Genomic DNA, 19972 nt, shown 5'->3' on the forward strand with positions numbered 1-19972 from the left:
TCAGGTTACCTCTTCAAGTGAGAAGGTCACTAACCTGGTGGACCCACCCCTCTTCCTTCAGACCCGGGAGGTCATTCCTACCGCTTCGTTGGCAGGTGATCACGATCGATGCCAGCCTCATCGGTTGGGGGGCAGTCTTCCTTCACCACACGGTGCAGGGCCGGTGGAGTCCCCACAAAGTCTCCCTACTGATCAACATCTTGGAGATAAGGGCAATTTACCTGGCGTTGCGTCACTGGCAGGAGATTCTAGCAGGGTTCCCAGTCCGCGTACAATCGGACAATGCCACGGAAGTGGCATACATAAACCATCAGGGAGGAACGCGTAGCAAGCCCGTCTTGAAAGAGGTGGCAAGAGTGCTAGTTTGGGCTGAGAAGACAGTTCCGGCAATCTCAGCAGTCCACATTCCGGGGGCCCTTGCCTCAGGGGAATGGTCCCTCCATCCCAAGGTGTTTCATCAGATTTGCTTACGGTGGGGCATGCCGGACGTCGACCTCATGGCGTCTTGGTTAAACCACAAGGTCCCATCCTTTGTAGTTCGGTCTAGCGATCACTCAAGACACGCTAGTCATATCATGGTCTCAGTTCCAACTACCCTCTCTCTTTCCCCCTCTACCTTTGATCCCTCGAGTCATCAAAAAGATCAAGACAGAAGGAGTACCGGTAATTCTAGTAGCCCCGGATTGGCCCAGATGCGTCTGGTACGCAGATCTAGTAAACCTGCTCGTCGACTCCCCCTGGAGACTACCAGACCGTCCGGATCACCTCTCTCAAGGACCTATTCTTAATCAGAGTTCTCTTTCTCTGAATTTAATGGTATGGCCGTTGAGGCCGCAGTGTTGAGGAAGGCGGGTTTTGCTGACCGTCATTCAGACCCTAATTAACGCCAGAAAACCCGGTACCTTGCGCATATACCACAGAACCTGGAGAGCCTTTTTTCGTCACTGCGAGCAATATCAGCTAGCTCCCATGTCCTTTTCGTTACCGGTCATTTTGGCCTTTCTTCAGTCTGGCCTGGAGACGGGACTCTCTCTAAGCACTCTCAAAGGCCAAGTTTCGGCCTTGTCCATTCTATTCCAACGTAACTTGGCTGGCGGTCCTCAGGTCAAGACGTTTCTACAAGGGGTGGCTCACCTGGCATCGCCCTCCAGTGGACCCATGGGACCTTAATATGGTCCTAAGCGTTTTCCAACAGCCCCCGTTTGAACCCATTCAGGACATCTCAGCCTCTCTTCTCTCCTGGAAGATGGCTTTTTTGGTGGCTGTTACCTCAATAAGGAGGGTTGCAGAGCTCGCAGCCCTCTCATGTCGGTCGCCCTTTCTGGTCTTCCATCAAGACAAGGTAGTGATCAGGTCGGTGCCTTCCTTTTTGCCGAAAGTAGTCTCCTCTTTCCACATCAATGAGGACATTGTTTTGCCTTCTTTCTGCCCGGCTCCAGTACATCCATGGGAGAAATCCCTGCATAAACTGGATCTGGTCAGAGCTCTACGTGTGTACCTTTCCAGAACGGCCTCCCTTCGGCGTTCGGATGCCCTGTTTGTCATCCCTGAGGGGCGTCGCAAGGGTCTTCCTGCTTCCAAAACCATCGCCCGTTGGATACGTTCGACCATTTTGGAGGCATATCGTGTCTGACAAACCTCCCCCTCCGTGAGTAAGGGCTCACTCCACCCAGGCGGTGGGGGCCTCTTGGGCAGTCGGCCATCAGGCTTCGTCTTCTCAAATCTGTAAGGCCACAACGTGGTCTTCACTCCACACCTTTTCAAGGTTTTACAGGGTCCACACTTACTCTTCGGCTGATGCCAGTCTTGGATGGAAGGTCCTGTAGGCGGCGGTTGCCCGCAGTCTGACCTAGTCTGTGACTATCTTGTGTTCTCCCACCCAAGGGACTGCTTTAGGACATCCCATGGTCCTGTGTCCCGCAATGAAGCGATAAAGAAAGAGGGATTTTTGGTACTCACCGTAAAATCTCTTTCTTGGAGCCTTCATTGGGGGACACAGTACCCTCCCTGATTTTGGGCATATGTCCAGTTGGCCCTGTTCGGCATCTCATTTAGTTTTCACGGTTGTGCCCCGTAGGGCATTGCATAGTTGGTTATTTTATGTTTCTCCTACTGCTTTAGCCACTAACTGGTGAGCTTGGTGCCTGTAGGCAGGTGCATACTGCGGAGGAGGAGCTATTTCTTCTTTGCCTAGTGTCAACCTCCTAGCGACAGAAGCATACACCCATGGTCCTGTGTCCCCCAATGAAGGCTCCAAGAAAGAGATTTTACGGTGAGTACCAAAAATCCCTCTTTTTATTATTTTTTTTAAGATTGGGAAAGAAAAAAGCTACCCCCCAAACAGCATCCCTCTCGTCTTGGGGCTTTGCATGGTATTATAACTCTGTCCCATTCACAATTCTAGATAACTGTTAGGTTAAGTAAATGAAGTTTTATTTTTTGTAGCGGGTTCACAAAAAAAAAAAAAGTCCTTTATAAAATCTCTTTCCTATTTATATGTTCAGTCTTTTCTCACTGAGCGTTTTTCAAGACCTGAAGAGGACAAAGTGCTTGATCCTTTTTTGAAGCGGTTCCTGATGGAATGCACTCCAGAAGTAGTCAAAACTCTTTAAAACTTTTTCAGAAAATGAAAATAAAACTCCAAGACCTCCTGAGAGAGGGAGTGGTTCCTGTAATGGTTTTCCCTTGAAAATTTGTTGTTTTTGATCACCTTACAAAAAAAAAAGAAAAAAAAAAAAAAAAAAGTAATGTGCAGATAGCCTACAGCTTGGCTAGACAACTTTTTGTAGTAAAAAAAAAAACAAAACAAAACAAAACAAAAAAAAAACCTTAAGTAATCCATCCCTGTTAACCAGGTGTTTTTTTCCGTTACTCGGTGGAAAAAAAAAAAAAGTAGCTACTAGTTTTAAAATTGCCCTAAAGTCCAAGCCTGTAGTGATTAATAAGAAATCGCTAATCACTTGTCAGTAGGGATTTTCAAGCTACTAAATGCATTCTTAAAGGGGTTGTCCCACAAACAAAAGTACATTTTAATCAATAGAATAATAACTTCCACTATTGGATGTGTTTAAATAAAATGTTCCTGTGCTGAGATAATCTTATAAATGTGCCCCTGCTGTGTACTGTGTAATGGCTGTGTCTGACCGTACAGGAACATGGTCTGATCATACCACATCTCCTGGGTAGGGGGGGACGCAAAAGAGTATACAGATATTACAGCAGGGGGATCACAGCTGATTGAGGTAAAACATTTCACTGCCTGTTTTTAAACAAAGAAAGAATTATTTATGATCCCCTGCTGTAATGTCTGTATACTCTTTTGCTTCCTCCCCTGTCCAGGAGCTGTGGTATGATCAGACCATGTCCCTGCATGGTCAGACACAGCCATTACACAGTACACAGCAGGGGCACATCTATAAGATTATCTCAGCACAGGAACATTTTATTTAATCACATCCAATTGTGTAACTTATTATTATTCCAAGATCTATTGATTTAAAATTAACTTTTTCTTAGTGGGAAAACCCCTTTAATGGGACTCTGTCAACGCAGAATAACTGTTCAAACCAAGCATCCTGGCGGAGCCAAACATTTAAATACACCTTCCCATCTGCTTGGTTTCCCTCTATCTCCACCTCTATAAAGCCAGAGCTGTCACTCCCATAAGGGGGTGGTGGAGATAGAGGGAAAACAAGCAGGTGGGAAGGTATATTTAACCCCTTAATGACCAGGCCAAATATGACCAGTGTCAATTTGAGATAACTCTGGAACGCTTCAACGCACCCCCCTGATTCTGAGATTGTCTTTTCGTGACATATTGTACTTCTTGATGGTGGTAAAATTTGCTCGATATGACTTGCGTTTATTGGTGATAATTCAACCACAGTCTCCTCTTTGACTATCTGATCTATTTCTGGTGATGGGTTACCATTCGCTGACTGATAATCCTTGATGATTGATCCCTCCTCGGTTCCCTCACATGACCCGAGACCAGATCACCCCACCGAATATTTATACAAGTGGTGAAAGCTGAGCCTCCATGACAAGTGTATGATACTTTGCATGTTTCCAAGTTTTCTCACGCATTGCTAGAGGCTAAACATAGCCTTGAAGACATCGTCACATGTGCTCTAAGGAAGGTCTGGGCAACACCACCGAAATGGTTTTATTACACATCGGACATGAGTTCCGCACTTCTAGCCATTTCATCAGGCACCTAGAGAGAGTAAGAAGAAAGTCAGGGATACGTTGCCAGAACTTTGTTTTTTTTTCCTCTATGTTGAGGAGGACTCTGTTGTAACTGCTTATGTAAAAAAATAAAATAAAATCATAAATTAGCTAAAATAACCATTGTACATTGAGAAGCTTATTTATTCATACACAATGTTGTTTATAGGGAATATCTATCTGCTTCATAGTAAAATTGACAATCTCATCTGGTTTTGTGGTATGTACCATTATTACTGTGCCCATTCATTTCTACAGTGCTTTACTACGAGGCCTTCACTGCCCATGGACATGACAGTCTCAGCGCCCATAGAAAGGAAAATGGTAGTGCTTTACGGATGTGATTGCTTTCTTGGCTTTCCTTTGATTTATCCAATTTCGCAAAGGCTCTGAATGGCTCCAACACATGCCCATATACTTATCTGTTTATTCACTAGACCCGCTCATCACCGGTACAAAATGGTGTGAAGTGGTCCTGTAGGTAAAGTGCAGGACCATGGACATGCGCAAGTTAAAAAATTAAATGAATAAGCTTTTATTTTATTCCCTCCTTAAAGGGAATCTTTCAGCAAGTTTTTGCTACCTTATCTGAGAGCAGCCAGATCTAGGCGAAGAGAAACTGAATTCAACGATGTGTCACTTAAATTACTGGGTGCCGCCGTTCTCACACAATCAGTTTTTTTTACATTTAGCAATGAAGCAGAGCTGAGAAAGCTAACCCCGCCCACACCACAGCTAACCCCGCCCACATCAGGCTCTGTACAGTATCTACAAAGTCCATAGACAGTGAGCTGCCTGTCACAGGAGGGGGCGTTGCCGACCAGGACCTCCTGGTGCTAAAACTATCATTGTAAGCAAACAAAACTAGTGAGCTTGATAAGAGAGGCATTGCTGAAATCTGTGTTTTAACCCCTACAGCATGCTGTCTTCAGATTACATAGCAAAAGCCTGCTGACAGATTCCATTTAAGACTTGACATAATGTGATGGATTAGTACCTATCACCTAGAAAACTTCACGATGTAAACAGAGACCAAAATATAAAACTATTCTCAAATGTATCTAATTAGAATAAAAACTAATAAAGTCTGTCCAATTTAGTGATAATAGCAATGGCCAATATTATGATGGGAGACTGAAGTTTAAGTCAAGCTCTCTACTGTCTCACTAATCTAAATTGGATGTCCTGAATTATGAAGCAGTGGGAGACAGCAGAGGCTAGAAACAGCAACTGTGGTAAATCCTGCCGGCCTCCTATGGCTATCTATCTGTGTACAGTATATGGCAAGAGACTCAGACTAACCCTTTATAAGCAGCAATGCCTCTTAAGAGATTAACCTATTAGAAGCAGCTGTGTCCATCAACTATATCAGGGAGGCTTAACACATTAAAAACAATGTCCCTATGTTTTAAAAAGATAATATTCTGTGTGAAGATCTGGCTCCTGGCAGCAGATAAAGAAAAATTTTGCCCAAGTTGCATTTCTCTATTGGTATACATTAGAGACATAATGTTTACAATTCGCTTTTAGTGCCTTTTTTGAAGTTTCCAAAAATATTTTAGAACATTCAAATTTTATGCAAATCCTAAACAAATTACTGTAAAAAAAAGTGTTCCCAAAAATGGATAACCTGTAGTTATGACCCTTACCATAACAACTATGGCACATTCACAGCACATCTCCATCATGGGTACAGTATGCCACATGGAAAAAAAATGTTACAGGTCCAGATTGTTACGTGCTCAAATCATATGATATAGCATGACCAGAAGCGATGACATGATCTAGATATGGTTTGCCATTTTTTCCCCCGCTCTATCAATTCATATGGCACCAGTTGTTTCATTTCTCTACATCGGGGCATGATTAGAACTGTTTTATGTGCTGTAACTTTCCTTTATCTAATTAACTTATGGTGTCAGAGGTGCCTGATTCATTAAGAGGCTTATGTCTCATAATCAATCAGGTGCATATGAGAAGTGGCATATGCCTCACACCACATCTTACTCCAATCGGAAACTGGAGTAAGATTTCTGGTGTAAGTATGCCATATGAATTAGACAAGCTGTGGTGTCACACCCTTGTTCCGCCCCCATTCTGCCCCTGCTTTGCCCATTTTATTGTAATTGGGCAAAACTTGCATGAAAATGCCATAAGTTGGAATTTTTTGCCAAACATCGAGTTGTGCAAAAATTTTGTAACATCAGAAGTGTTTTATGGCAGAATTCTGGAGAAAATACTTTGATGAATCATGGCCGAAATTTAAACTGCATTATTGCTACTGTATATAAAAATACTTATCAAATGAAGGTACTTAGAGCATAAATTGGTCAATTCGTGTGACCCCACATCCATAAGAAGGTGACCTCTCTCTGATGGGACACTAAACCTAATATTTATTAGACATGCCTCTCCCGGGCTATAAGCCTACAAATTTAAAGGGCAGATAGGATCCAGCATTAATTAAAAACAGCCTTACGCGGAGTAGTGATCGGCCAACCAAGGAGGCAGTCACCACCTCCAAATGTATGGTACAAAGGGACAAGTATATTCTATATGGCAGTTTACATGTGACAGATTCAATGTTTGCATAGGTCTTAGCACATACAGTGGCGATTTTAAGAGGTAGTGTCAACCTTATTTTCTATTACCTGGATTTTAATCATTGTAAGCCCCCCATTCTGGACATCCGTGAAGTAACATTGATCATATCTGCCCCCGGAATCGAAATATCTAATTTGTCAGCAGTTGTATAATTATGAACAGATGTTCGCGTGACACTGTCAATGCCTCTTCGTACAGAATCTGACGCGCCCCTGGGCCTGCTGTGTCGTGCGGCATCGCGCGCACGGGGGCTTACCCGGAGCCGGATCAGATGGGGGTAGTAGTCTCGTGGCGGTGACCCGGTCCGTGCCCAGGGAGTCAAACTGAGTGGCAGTCTTAGCAGTAGATGTTAGAATGTTCGACTACGCCACCCGTTGAATGCGGCTATGAAGCCGCCGCTGCAGGGCAGACCGCTGAGGCCGGTGGTACGGATGTGCAGCGTGGATGGTATAACCCCCAACGGGAGGGGTATGGCCTCAGGGCAGCAGATGTGGATGATAGTGGTAGTGATGGTGCAGCAAGGAAGCTCAGAGACGTGTGGTGCAGTTTCAAGGCTTTTACTCACAGGTGTTGCTCCGGTCACTTCGGCCAGCAGTGACCACCCGAGCCGTGCTGCGTCCACCAGGTGCGGGACTCGGCCAACTCCCAGGCAGTTCCAGAGCGTGGTCCCAAGCTCCCCTCTATTCCTTCCTACGGGCCGTCCTCACCAGGGACCCCCCTTTGTCCGGCTCCCTCGGGTCTTTTGGTGGCGAAACCTTTCCCGGCTTCCCTGACCCTATGCGTGGTTTGCCTTCCTGGTGGATATGGTGAGGGGTCGCGCCAAAACTTGTCCACGACCTCCGGTTCCTGGCTAAGGATGTTTAGCCTCTACCAGTTTGGGATCCGGTACCCTCTGCTGCCAACCCTTCACCCGTTAACTTGTTCTCTTGTGGGATCTCAGGGTTCCCTCTATTCTTGCGTCTCTGGGCCTTTCTTGGTGTTTCTGTTCCTCCTCTCTCTGCTTCAGGCCTGGCTCTGGAGCTGGGCCCAGCCGGAGCCACAGCTCCCTGTCAGCCCTCTCTGGCTGAGCTCCTCTCTGCACAGGCTCTCCTCTGAACAGGACCTTGTCTAAAGATGGTGCCCACCTCTTATACTCCCTCTGACACCCGAGCCCAGGTGACTAGCACCCAATGGGCTCCTTCCTATGCCCAGAGTCCCTCCCCTGACTGCTCCTACACTACTGGGATGTTCCTCCCCCCCTCCCACTCCAGCCAGGGACAGACGCTGTCGTACCTGCACATCTATCTGGTGGGAGTACCGTTGTTCTGTCCCCCGGAAATGGGATGAGTGTAGTGCATGCAACTAACTGAGCTTGGTCCCACACTCCATCCTTACCCGGGAGTGGAATACCACACCTCTGGTTTGAGGTGCAATACCCCTGTAGCAGCCGAGTCCTCGGGGTGCTACAAATCCATCTCCCTCTTCAGCTGGCACTTACTTTGTGTGGAACGCGTGAGTACAAGGACACACGCCAACCTCTTCCTCCAGTTTAAACTCGTCCAGACACACGGCACACATTTGCTGTAGAGATACAAGTTACACGTCTACTATTAAAAGCCTAGAAAACTGATTTCTAGAAACCGTCTCAAACACAATTTTACAATACAAATAGAAAAAAAAATAATGTATATTCTGCGTCTAAATAGGAATCATCGCCCATCATTCTGCTACACAGAAACTTTGATCGGCTGTGTGCCCATGATGCGGATTTCCGCCACAGAAACGCATTAAAATCACTTGTTAAGATGTCTGCAATGTTTCTCAATGATAATCCGCATGTGCTGTGCACATGCTGCGGAAATTTCCGCTGCGGATTATCATTGCGGAAAAATCCGCAGCGCAACCAATTTGGGCGCAATTTCGTGGCAAAATCACGCCCATTGACTTGCATTGAAAAGCATAAAATCTGCATGTATAGATTTATACAAGCAGATTTTATGCGGTTCAGTGCACGGATGGTAACCAGGTCTGGAGAAGAGGAGACTCTCATCTGACCGAGGTACCATCGTACCCGCAAGTTAGAAAAGAATTCTAAAGTAAAAAATATTCATACCTCTCCAGCAGCCCCCGGTCTCCTCTGGCAGGACCTGCGGTGACGTCATTTAATCAGCTGATGGTCACGCGACCATCACCTGACCACTGACATCAGCGGTCGCGTGACCATCAGCTGATTAAATGATGTCACCGCAGGTCCTGCCAGAACACCACGGGCCGCAGAGGAGAGAGGATCGCCACCAGGAGGAGACCAAGGTCCGCTGGAGAGGTGAGTATAAGGGTTTTTTTTTCTTTTTACTTTTTAATTCTTTTTTTTAGTATAGCTGCACCATTTGAAAGCAGAACTCTCCTCATAAGTTGGTCACACAATATAAATCCATGCCAGTTGCATGGATTTATATTGTGACCAACTTGTCAAGCCCTTTTGCAAATGCATTTGAGTGATGCTCAAAATCGCTTGGAAAACCGCTTGAAAAAACGCATGTAAAACGCTTAAAACCGCATGTAAAATCCGCATGCATTTTTTCTGCCAGGGAGAGGAAAAAACGCTCAGGAAATTTCTGCTTCAAATCTGCATCGTGGGCACTTAGCCTTAATAGGGAAATATCTATTGTTTTTCATATACTAGCAAAAAAATTTAGTTGTTTTGCCATGTTGAAATTTTGGAAACTTAGTAGTAAGGCCTCATACCCAGCGCAAAGCAGTCTGTACCGGTGGTACAATCAGTGTACCATCATAGGATCGAATCCATACAGGGCCATATTTAACAGGTATTTTCCTATAGTATCAATGCTACTATCCAATTTTTATTAGATTTTCATCCGTCTAGATTTACCATCATTGAGGCATCCGTTTTTCTTGTATATAAAGAATAAAAAGATGTTCCCAAGGTTGTTCTTATTAGAGAATGAAAAACGGAGAGCACTAGGATGCAAACGGATGGCATTTTCTTTTTTTCTTCTTTTTCACTGACCCATTATATGATCAATTGAGATATTTTAATTAGAAAATTGGTTCAAAATTGGACAATTTTTTTTCACTCTTTAAAGAAAAAAAAATGTGCATGTGAACAAGCCCAGAGATTATAATGGGTCTGTGTTCTATCCCAGAAAAACAAACAGATTAAATGTGTGAATGAGGCCTTAGGGTATGTTCACACTGATATTTTTTAAGAATTTATGGAGCAGAAACTCTCTGAGATCCTCTTCAAAACTTGCTGTTTCTGCTCACTTTTCTGCTCCAAAAACTCAGGAAAAAGACTCAGCGTGAACATACTGTTAGGACGCATGCCGGTCTTAACAAAACGCTCGCTGGAGTACAGTCACCTGACTCATTAAGTAGCATACGTTTCTGAAGTAGGTTAAACTACCCTTCTGATGACTCTGATAGGCGGGCGTGACCACGCGCCATCTCGCCCATGCCCCACCAATTCTACTCCCAGATAAGTGTAGCTGGCTGGTACTGCCGTGTCAGTGCCAAAAGTCATAATATGCTTTGGCAGATTTTGAGCTATTACGACTTACCATGATATATATACTAGGTTCCCGGTGTATATGCCATGTCATGGTGTATATGCCAGGTTTCTGATTTATATGCCAGGTTTCTGGTGTAAACACCTTAATGAATCAAGCCCTTAAAGTCTTCTGCCTAGATGTGCACCGCACAATGTAGACTAAATCATGTGAATAGTGTATGAATTTGTCAAAAGGCAATATTAATATGAAGCTTACTCCGATCAGGCTGGTTTTCTTGGATTTCTTCTTTAACACCACCTAGAAAATATATATGGAGCTACAGGTTATCAACTATAACAAATTATTTTAAAAACACTGAGTTGCTCATTTCATGACAAACAAAATAATATTCATAGAGATGCAAGAGGGTTGTTGTTTAGGATTCTGCACCCCATCCTGGTACCTGGCATCAACATTGATTTGAAAAAAGTAACTTAAAGGGCATCTGTCAGTAGGAGCAACCCCCTAAGCGACTTTATGAATGTAGGTAATACATAATAGGAAGCTAAATAAAATGATACCTTGATATCTGCGATCCGATATGTCAGAAAAATCCACATTTTTCTGGGCTGGACATAGATCTCCCTAAGAATCTGCCTCCAGAACTTATTTTACATGACAGGAGCATTGCCAGTGTGAGACATGTAGATCAGGAGAGCAGACTGTCAGTCATTATATGTGTGGCGCCCCTGCGGGTCCAGTTGCCACAGAGGTACTGCATCTCACCCAGAGGTGTGGTACCCCACCTCTCAGGTAAGGAGGGAGTACTACCCAGGACCCACACACTCACATCCAATACACTCCACTTCAGTAGGGAAGGGCGAGATTGCTCCTAAGGGAGAGCACAGTCCCTGGCCCCTAGCTGGAGGGTGGAACTAGGTAGAGGAGGTGGGTGGAGGAAGAAGGGCAGTGGAGCACAGAGGGTAGGAGTATAAGAGAGAGGGTTGAAAGTTCTGGAAGTATTCAGAGTTCAGAGTGAAGTTAAGAGCAGGAGCTCAGGAGGAGCTCTGCTCAGAGGAGTGGATAGAAGAGTCGGGCCTAGTGAGAGAGGCCCAGGAGGAGAGAGGAGCAGTGAGGAGGGCTCCAGAGGAAGACAGAGAGTATCCCAGGGGCACGGCGAGTGCAGAGGCCACCTGTGCGCCCGAAGTCACGCTGACGTGGAGGGATCAGGCCGCAGAAGGGGACCGGCCCCAAAACTAGTGGAGAACAACCAGGCTCAGCTAGCCAACCGGAGGCTGCAGCATTTTCAAGGTGTTGCCGCCAAAACCCACAATTACATCGTTGAAAAGGTGGCCACATAGGGTCCAGGGGACTGCATATCACCCGACAAGGCCCGGGGCCACTGGCTTGGGACACTGATTGTGAGGCGCAGGGCAGGAAGGTGTGAGACGACCTGGAAAGGTACATAGAACGGGGTCCCGTCCAAGTGCTCCTGAGATACCTGAGAGTTTGCTGGATCACTACCCCGGAGGACACAGGACGATGTGGGCAGTTACACACCGGTGACTGTAACCTGAGGAACTTAACAACTGTGAGTAAAACCTGAAGACTGCACCCCACTGTGTCCTTGAATAATTGCTGCGCCATCACCTGCATTACACCACACCAACAACATCTACCTCATAAAATCACCATCTACTGCCCTGGAGCTTAGCTCTGCCTTTGGAGAGCTGAACCAACTCTGCTGCGTCACCATCAGCTCCAGAGGATCTGCACCGCAGCGGCGGCCCCATATAGCCGCATACCACAGGTGGCGTTACGAACATTATCTCTAAAAACTTTATTCCCCTTTTACTTTTCCTTTAATTTGACCGCCTGGGGCCACGGACCGGGTCACTGCCACCGTGACATCCCCAGCACCAACCGGCCCGGCTACCGAGTACCCCACAGCCCCAGGGGGCGCGTCATATGTCTCTCACTGGTTACACCCTCTGTCATGTAAAATAAGCCCTAGAGGTGGATCTCAGGGAGAACCGGCCCATAGATCTTAACAGGTCATTCACATATTAAGAAAAATGAGCACTTGGATGATTTTTTTTATATTCTCACGTGATCTTGTGATCTCATTTAGATGTCCATTTTATTTTAGACTGCAAGAAAAACTGATCAATTTTGGTTAGTGATTTTTATTTAAATTTCATCCACTTTTGGTCAATGTGAAATTTTTTTTAATCTGCTTTTCACATGTACAAGAAAAAGAAAATTTAAAAAAATCTATTTTTCACCCACCCATTAGACGGTAATAAGTGGATAGTGTGGATGGCACCCAAACGCTATCCATTTTTTAATTTACAATTTAGATCAAAAGCAAACATTTCTGTAATAGTTTCTCTGATGAAAATTCTTTACACATCGCTTTGTAATATCATTGGTATATTGTAATACTGTGCTGTTGTCACTGATTACTAATCGCTGTATCAAGTGTGTATTATAATATGAAATATATAATTGATTTAAAAGGGTATTCCCATCTCTAAGATCCTATCTCAATGTGTAGTAGGTGTAATAATAATATTAGCAAATACTTCCAATTAGAAATATAGTATAGTTCTACTGATAACCTATGTCGCTTACCTGATGTGCAGGGCATTGCAGTAGCTTAGATATCCATGGTTATGACCACTAACAACTAACTACAGTAACTGTCACTATGTGAGTGGTCATAACTATGGATACCTAAACTACTACAATGCCCTGTACATGGGGTAAGTGACATAGCGAATCATAAGAACTATACTACATTTCTAATTGGAGGTGCTAATAGCTAATATTATTATTATTATTATTATTATTATTGCACTTACTACATATTGGGATAGGATCTTGGAGATGGGAATACTCCTTTCAAATAAACCTGACAGCTGATAAATGCTGCCCTAGCTACGGGCAGCACGTATAAGAGACTGGCTGTATGTTCTCAGCCAGGTATGCAGCATTTCAGAGAGAAACATACTTAAAAGCCGAAAGGGACTGAACCACAAGGAACTCGTCGGACAGCCGGTTCCCTGGCAACTTCTCTCCGTCCACTTCCCTGGAGTGACAGGTCTCTTCCTGTACATGCTCGCAGGCAGAGACCCATCACTCCAGAGGAGCGGGCGGGGGGAGGCCGCCAGGGACCCACCTGTTAAACGCGGCTTGATCAGCGCTGCTGCGTATCTGAGTCAAATGTGCATGGCCCAAATCATATAGCAGTGTCTGATATGCTGCCCATAGATCTTGTATCGGCTGTCAGGTTCCCTTTAAGTACAGGAAGTACAAAGGTTTCGATGGATCTGGAGATTTGACATTTTAGCAGTAGAGACCCCATCCATGCAGGCTGAGCAGCTGTGCCCTATAAATAGTTTTTTTTTATGGCAGCGTGAGCAAATTAACATCTGATCTCATGAACAGACAGTATTTCTCAGTTATACGATCAGATACATAGGAGAGGACACCTGATCGCTCAAAATCTTAAAGGGGTATTCTGAATTTAGCAAATAATGTATTTTTTTTTTATAAAAAGGAAGACATTATACAATTTTCAGTGCAGCTTCTGTTCCATACCGCTGTTTTTTTCAAGATCTGTGCTTACTATAATTCTCTTGGAAGGGTCATTGATTAGTCCTTATTTACTCTATGGCACCTTCTCCTTCCTCTGATAAAACAAGGGAGACACAGATTGGGTAGCCCCTCGAGGGCGGGAGGGGGGCGGGCATGTCACTGACTTGCTCTGAGGCTGACCTTCTGAAAAATCCTCATTAAAGCACAATATGACCTATTATTTCAGGTAATCAGCTCTTAAATAAAACCACATTTTTATATATTAAATGAATCAATTGGAAAAATTGACTTATTGACACAATGGTGGTGAAGTCACAATAGATGAACGTACCTTCTTATAGCCACGTCTCCTGTACTGCTCCTGTTGCTTGAGTCTAAAATAAAGAAAAGGATCCATCATTAAGGCTAGTTTCACACATCCGACAGTCAGACCAGGTTCCCACAATGAGTTTTTGATGTTGCAGCATTTCTACACCTATAATGTAAATTAGATTACTTGCGTTTTTTTACTTGCTTATGACGCGCCCCCTGGGCCAGTGCTGTTTGGGGATTACCCGGAGCCGGATCAGATGGGGGTTGTAGTCTCCGAGTGGCGGCGACCCGGTCCGTGCCCAGGGTGTCAAACTCAGTGTGTGGCAGTCTTTACAGATGTTGTTAAAGGTCCTTAGTGTCGACTACGCCACCCGTTGATTTGCGGTCAAAAGGCCACCGCTGCAGCAGGGTCTGCTGAGGCTGGTGGTGTGTGTGCAGCTGTGATAGTATAACCCCCAACGGGAGGGGTATTAGCCTCAGGGGGTCAGATGTAGAGGATGGTGGTTGTGAAGGTGCAGGATGAATCAGCAAGAAGACTCAGAGTCGGGCTGTGCAGTTCAGGGGTTTTTACTTACGGGTGTTCTTATGGTCACTCTGGCCTGAAGTGACCACCCGAGCCGTGCTGCGTCCACCAGGTCCTGGACTCGGCCAACCCCCAAGTAATTCTGGAGCGTGGTCCTGAGCTCCCTTTCTGACTTTCCCTCTCTTCTGGCCGTTCTCACTAGGGATCCACTTATGTCCGGCTCCCTCGGGTCTCTTGGTGGGTACACCTCTTCTGGGTTCCCTGACCCTATACTTGGTATGCCTTCCTAGTGGATTTAGTGAGGGTCGTGGCAGATCCTGCCCACGACCTCCGGTCTCTGGCTAAGGTGTGCTTTTCTCTCTGCCAGCTTGGGATCCGGTACCCTGGGTGCCAACCCTTCACCCTGCTGTTTGTATTCTGGGGTCTTGGGGTTCCTTCTTCTTCTCTCTGGGTCCTTCTGACTCCTCTCTTTCTCTTTCAGACTTCTCCTTGGAGCTGGGCCCAGCCGGAACCACAACTCCCTGTCAGCCCTTCTGGATGAGCCTCTCTGCTCTGCTCCTCTGACTCTACAAAGGCTGACTCACTCTACAAAAGACCCTATCCTAAGATGGTGCCCACCTTATATACTCCCTCTATGTGTGAGCTCAGGTGACCAGCACCCAATGAGCTCCTAGCCTTACCCAGACTGCTCCCCCTATCTGCCCCTACACTACTGGGATGTTCCACCCCCCTCCCACTCCAGCCAGGGACAGACACTATCGTACCTGCACATATACTGGTGGGAGTACCGTCGATCTGTCCCCCGGAAATGGGATGTATGTAGTGCATGCAGCCTACTAGCTCAGTTCCACACTCCATCCTTACCCGGGAGTGGAATACCACACCTCTGGCTTGAGGTGCAATACCCCTGTAGCAGCCGAGTCCTCAGGGTGCTACACTTATATATTGCATTTTTTAAAGCTGCATTTTTTGGTCTCTTGTTAGTATGTCATGTTTTAAAGGGGTTGTCCTCTACTTGGTTGTCCTTCTTGAACTATATGTTTGGCCCCGATAAAATGAAAAAAACTATTTTCACCTCCCGTGTCGGCGCCGTTCCAGCAGTGTCAGCACTCGCGGTCCCAGGCCTCTTGTGCGGTTGTATGACATGTGAACCCGGCGCCAAATCAGCGCTGGCGTCACTGTCCCCTCCTACATACGGATTGAACATGGAGAGGAAGTCAGAGGGCAGCAGCAGCCTGACTTCCTCTTCATGTTCAATCCATACGAAGGCGGGGACAGTGATGCCAGCGCTGATTGGCTCACAACACTCTGGGCCGCGAGTGCTGACACTGCTGGAATGGCGCCAGCACGGGAGGTGAGTATAGGGTTTTTTTTATTTTATCGGGGCCAAATATTTAGTTCAAGAAAGGGTGGTCCTAGTAGTGGACATCCCCTTTAAATAAAGCTGCTTTGTTTTTGATACTTCTCGGTATTTAGCTTTAAAAAAACGTATTGATACAGTCATGTGCGGATTACGTGTGTTTTTCATGCATTTCCGCCACGTAAAAGCACTAAAAATGCATGTGAGTTTTTACTTGTGGATTTTCTGCATCTAATGCAAGTCTGTAGGAAAAATCTGCAGCGAAAACTCAGCGTACCGGCAAGAGAAATTGACATGTTGTAGATGTGAAACTCGCACTGCAGGTCAGTTTATGCTGAGTATAAAAAGTGCAGCGAGCAGGAGATTTCTATAAATCTCATCCACTTTGCTGGAACTGTAAGATGCTGCGTTTTTGACGCAGCGAAAATACGTAGCATCAAAAACTCACCGAAAACTCATCATGGGCACACAGCCTTACAGTCCCAATACTCAACAACATGATATATACCTATGAGACTGCCAAGTCCGGCTGAGGAGACCTGCGGCTGGTCCAGAAATCATGATTCATAAACAGACCGTAAATCTAGGATATTTGAAACTGAACCTAAAATGAAGGTCTCCATATGTTCAAGATGTTTTTTTTAAGATTTGAAGGGGTATTCCCATCTCCAAGATTCTATCCCAATATGTAGTAGGTGTAATAATAATATTAGCAAACACTTCCAATTAGAAATGTAGTATAGTTCATTTGATTTGCTATGTCTCTTCCCTCATGCGCAGGCATTGCAGGACCTTAGGTAATCATGGTTATGACCACTAGCAATTAGCTGTCACTATACCAGTGGTCGTAACCATGGATACCTACGGTCCTGCAATGCCTGCACATGAGGAAAGAGACATATCGAATCAGAAAAACGATACTACATTTCTAATTGGAGGTATTTGCTAATATTATTATTATTATACCTGCTACATATTAGGATAGGATCTTGGAGATGGGAATACCCATTTAAAGCCATGTATGTGCCTTTGCAATGACTGGTCATGTCCTGGACTTTAATACTGATGGCCTATTCTTAGAATTGAGCTGATGGAAGGGTCCAGCACACTATAAGTAGAAGTAGCTCCGTACATTGTGTAGTGGCCATTACCCCAGGGGCAGACATGTCATACATGGGTCCACAGGTACATAGACCATATACGGTGCCTACACAGTGCTCAATATTATATCCAAGGAGACCAGCAGCATCTGCTGCCAATGCCACTGAGGATTTATGACAGTTTATTGCCATATAACTCTAGCCTAGAGGGGTTGGCCCATCTTGTGCCTTCATAGCATATCCACAAGGAATGATAGATTCTGGTCCCATCATAGTGACCGACATATTTCTCAAGAATGTGGCTCTGTTTCACGCCGCTATCATAGGAAGGGTGGTCGTCGGCCATGCACAGTTCTCTCAATCCATTACTATGGAAGCTCCGCTGTGGGACCTCCAGCTATCACACATCTTGTGAGATGCCGTAAATGTAAAAGATGGGAATAACCCTATAAGATAGATATGTAATCAACCAAATCCTTACCTGAAAACGTAGCAGCAAAACACAAGGCAGAATACAAGTAGCAAAATCCCAGCGCCAAAAACGAAAATGAAGAAATTCAGAGGTGTTGCCTGAACATTTTCCTTTGTCATATTAGTCCTTTGCGTTGGATGATCTGTGGATATTCTGTATTAGAGCAGAAATTATAAATCCAAAATGTCCTCAATAGCACCGAATACAAAGAATAGGCAGCACATCACAATGCGATTGAGAGTGCTTTCACAGACCGCAGTTTTTGCAGTGTTCTTTTTTAATTCAATAATAAATTATGCATTTTTTGTGGTGTTTCTTCACAATTTTGTATTCTTTTTGGGTCCCTGGAGTTTTTTTCCCCCCAAACACCACATACCTTAGCTCTGGCCATGTTTTCCATAGGCTTCCATATAGGAAAAAAGTCTGATAGGAGCCCCCGGATAATGTTTTCATACACAACTATTCTTATAATTATCATAAAGTGACTTTTGTTTCTTTTACATTGAACACCCAGAAGAGAATGGAGTTGCCACATGTCGGTAGTATTGTATGTGCATGGTTTGCAGTTTTCCTCTACTGCCTTTGTCTTTCATTGTCAGTAATTTACTTCCCCATAAACGCAGGATGTGAAAAGTAGCATCATAATGTGAAGGTGGCCAGATGTTGACTATACAGCTACCTTGACTGCAATTTTTCCACAGAACCCCATGTATACGACTGGCCTTAGGGATAACATGTGAGAACTAAACCAGGAATTTGCTGTGAGCAATAATTACAATAGTCATGCAGAATTATCATGCACTTGAAAAGCGTCATATTGCTTCACCTATGCCCACCTTTAGGCGGAGTTCAGACAGCCATACTAAAACTCAGGTCAGTCGCATTCGCAAACTGAAGAAGGGACTGGCTCTATGTAGAAGCTGCCATCTATTGACAGGAACTAGTCTTACGGACCAGACGAGTGCAACCTGCAATCCTTCTCCACATGGACCAAAAGTCCATGTGAACAGTTGACGATATGTGCAGGCTGACTGGTTATTATTGGATCAGTGCGCTTTCCATTGAGCACACGGACACTACACTGACCGTAGATACTGCTGTCTAAACCCAACCTTAGGCCAGTTTCACACATTTGTGCTTTTGTAGTCCATACTTGGACAACGATGAATGAACTGGCTGAGGATCTTCTGATCCAAACTCAACAGCCTGGAAGGTAATAAGGCCTTTGAGTTCAAGTCAGGAGAGCTGTGGCATATTGGTGTAGCGCAGTCCTAATAAGGACCACGAAATATGGAATCTGACCTTAAAAGGACAATTACATGAGACTTGTTTGACAGCTCGGTCCAAAAAAAAAATCCACATGAGGTTTACCACAGTGTGTACAAATGGAAGTGGTTTTGTGATGCATTTTTTTGGTGGTGAGGATTTTAAGGGTGAAATATTTATTTTTCATTATCACCTTTAAAATCACGCACACTTGAAGACCACATTACAAAACCACAACAATTCCCATGCAATTTTTATGCAGTACAAATAAATGTACCTCAAATATAGACATAGATAAAGCAATGTTACATTGGGTTCATATCATGTCTCAGCCATACACTTGTGCCCCCTCAGGGGCTTCATCAAAAAATAGGATTCAAACGTGCTCCTGAGGGAGCCATGGACTTTGCTCATCAAACAAAGTCCAAAACATAAAATTTTGGATTCTGCTTGAGCCTTCTTTCGACCATATTGGTCTTTGAAGTTGAAAAGAATAGTGTAATCTATGGCGAAATTGTTTCCAACTTCAAAGATGGACATGGGTAAAGAAAAACTTAAAGTCGAAAGTTGCATGTTTCGACTCTGTTAGATTAAAGTCTATGGCTTCGTCAGGAGCACATTTAAAAGATATTTTTCAGGAGGTTTAGACAGAACCGACAGTCACGACGCATACGATATGAGAATACCCTAACATTTTCCAAGTGTAGCATAATCATAGTTCAATCATTGCTCCCCCAAACCTTCAATCACTCCATTAAACCTTCATCTCTAGAAAAGGATGGAAGCTGCTAGTTCTGAATTTTACCAGGTGATGGAAAACCCGGATGTATCTACACAATATATTCATTTGATCACTACAGTATATTATATATATTATACACACACCACTTTTAAATGTTTTCTCCACATTCCCCCACTAAATGGCAAGAAGCCTATTTGAAGGTGGCACATTCTCCTTTAATGTACTCACCAGGACATGATGGACAGGCCTTGGTTATAAGGTGGTTGTTATCTGCTTCA

At 44.6% G+C, this 19972-nt stretch overlaps 1 protein-coding gene across 1 annotated transcript; it reads right to left on the minus strand.

The window, feature by feature from the left end:
* Window positions 1-3495: 3495 nt before the first annotated feature.
* On the minus strand, window positions 3496-17834 carry LOC141271254 (RING finger protein 122-like). The gene is made up of 5 exons (XM_073681377.1): window positions 17696-17834; window positions 14251-14293; window positions 10596-10637; window positions 8309-8391; window positions 3496-4216 (listed from the first exon to the last, which is right to left on the minus strand). The coding sequence occupies exons 1-5, from the start codon at window positions 17803-17805 to the stop codon at window positions 4120-4122; spliced, it is 375 nt and encodes a 124-aa protein (XP_073537478.1). The 5' UTR covers window positions 17806-17834; the 3' UTR covers window positions 3496-4119.
* Between the last annotated feature and the right edge of the window lie 2138 nt (window positions 17835-19972).

This window comes from Phyllobates terribilis, unplaced genomic scaffold (genome assembly GCF_046119375.1).
Source record: "Phyllobates terribilis strain yellow unplaced genomic scaffold, ASM4611937v1 Scaffold_5__5_contigs__length_657084704, whole genome shotgun sequence".
NCBI lineage: Eukaryota > Metazoa > Chordata > Amphibia > Anura > Dendrobatidae > Phyllobates > Phyllobates terribilis.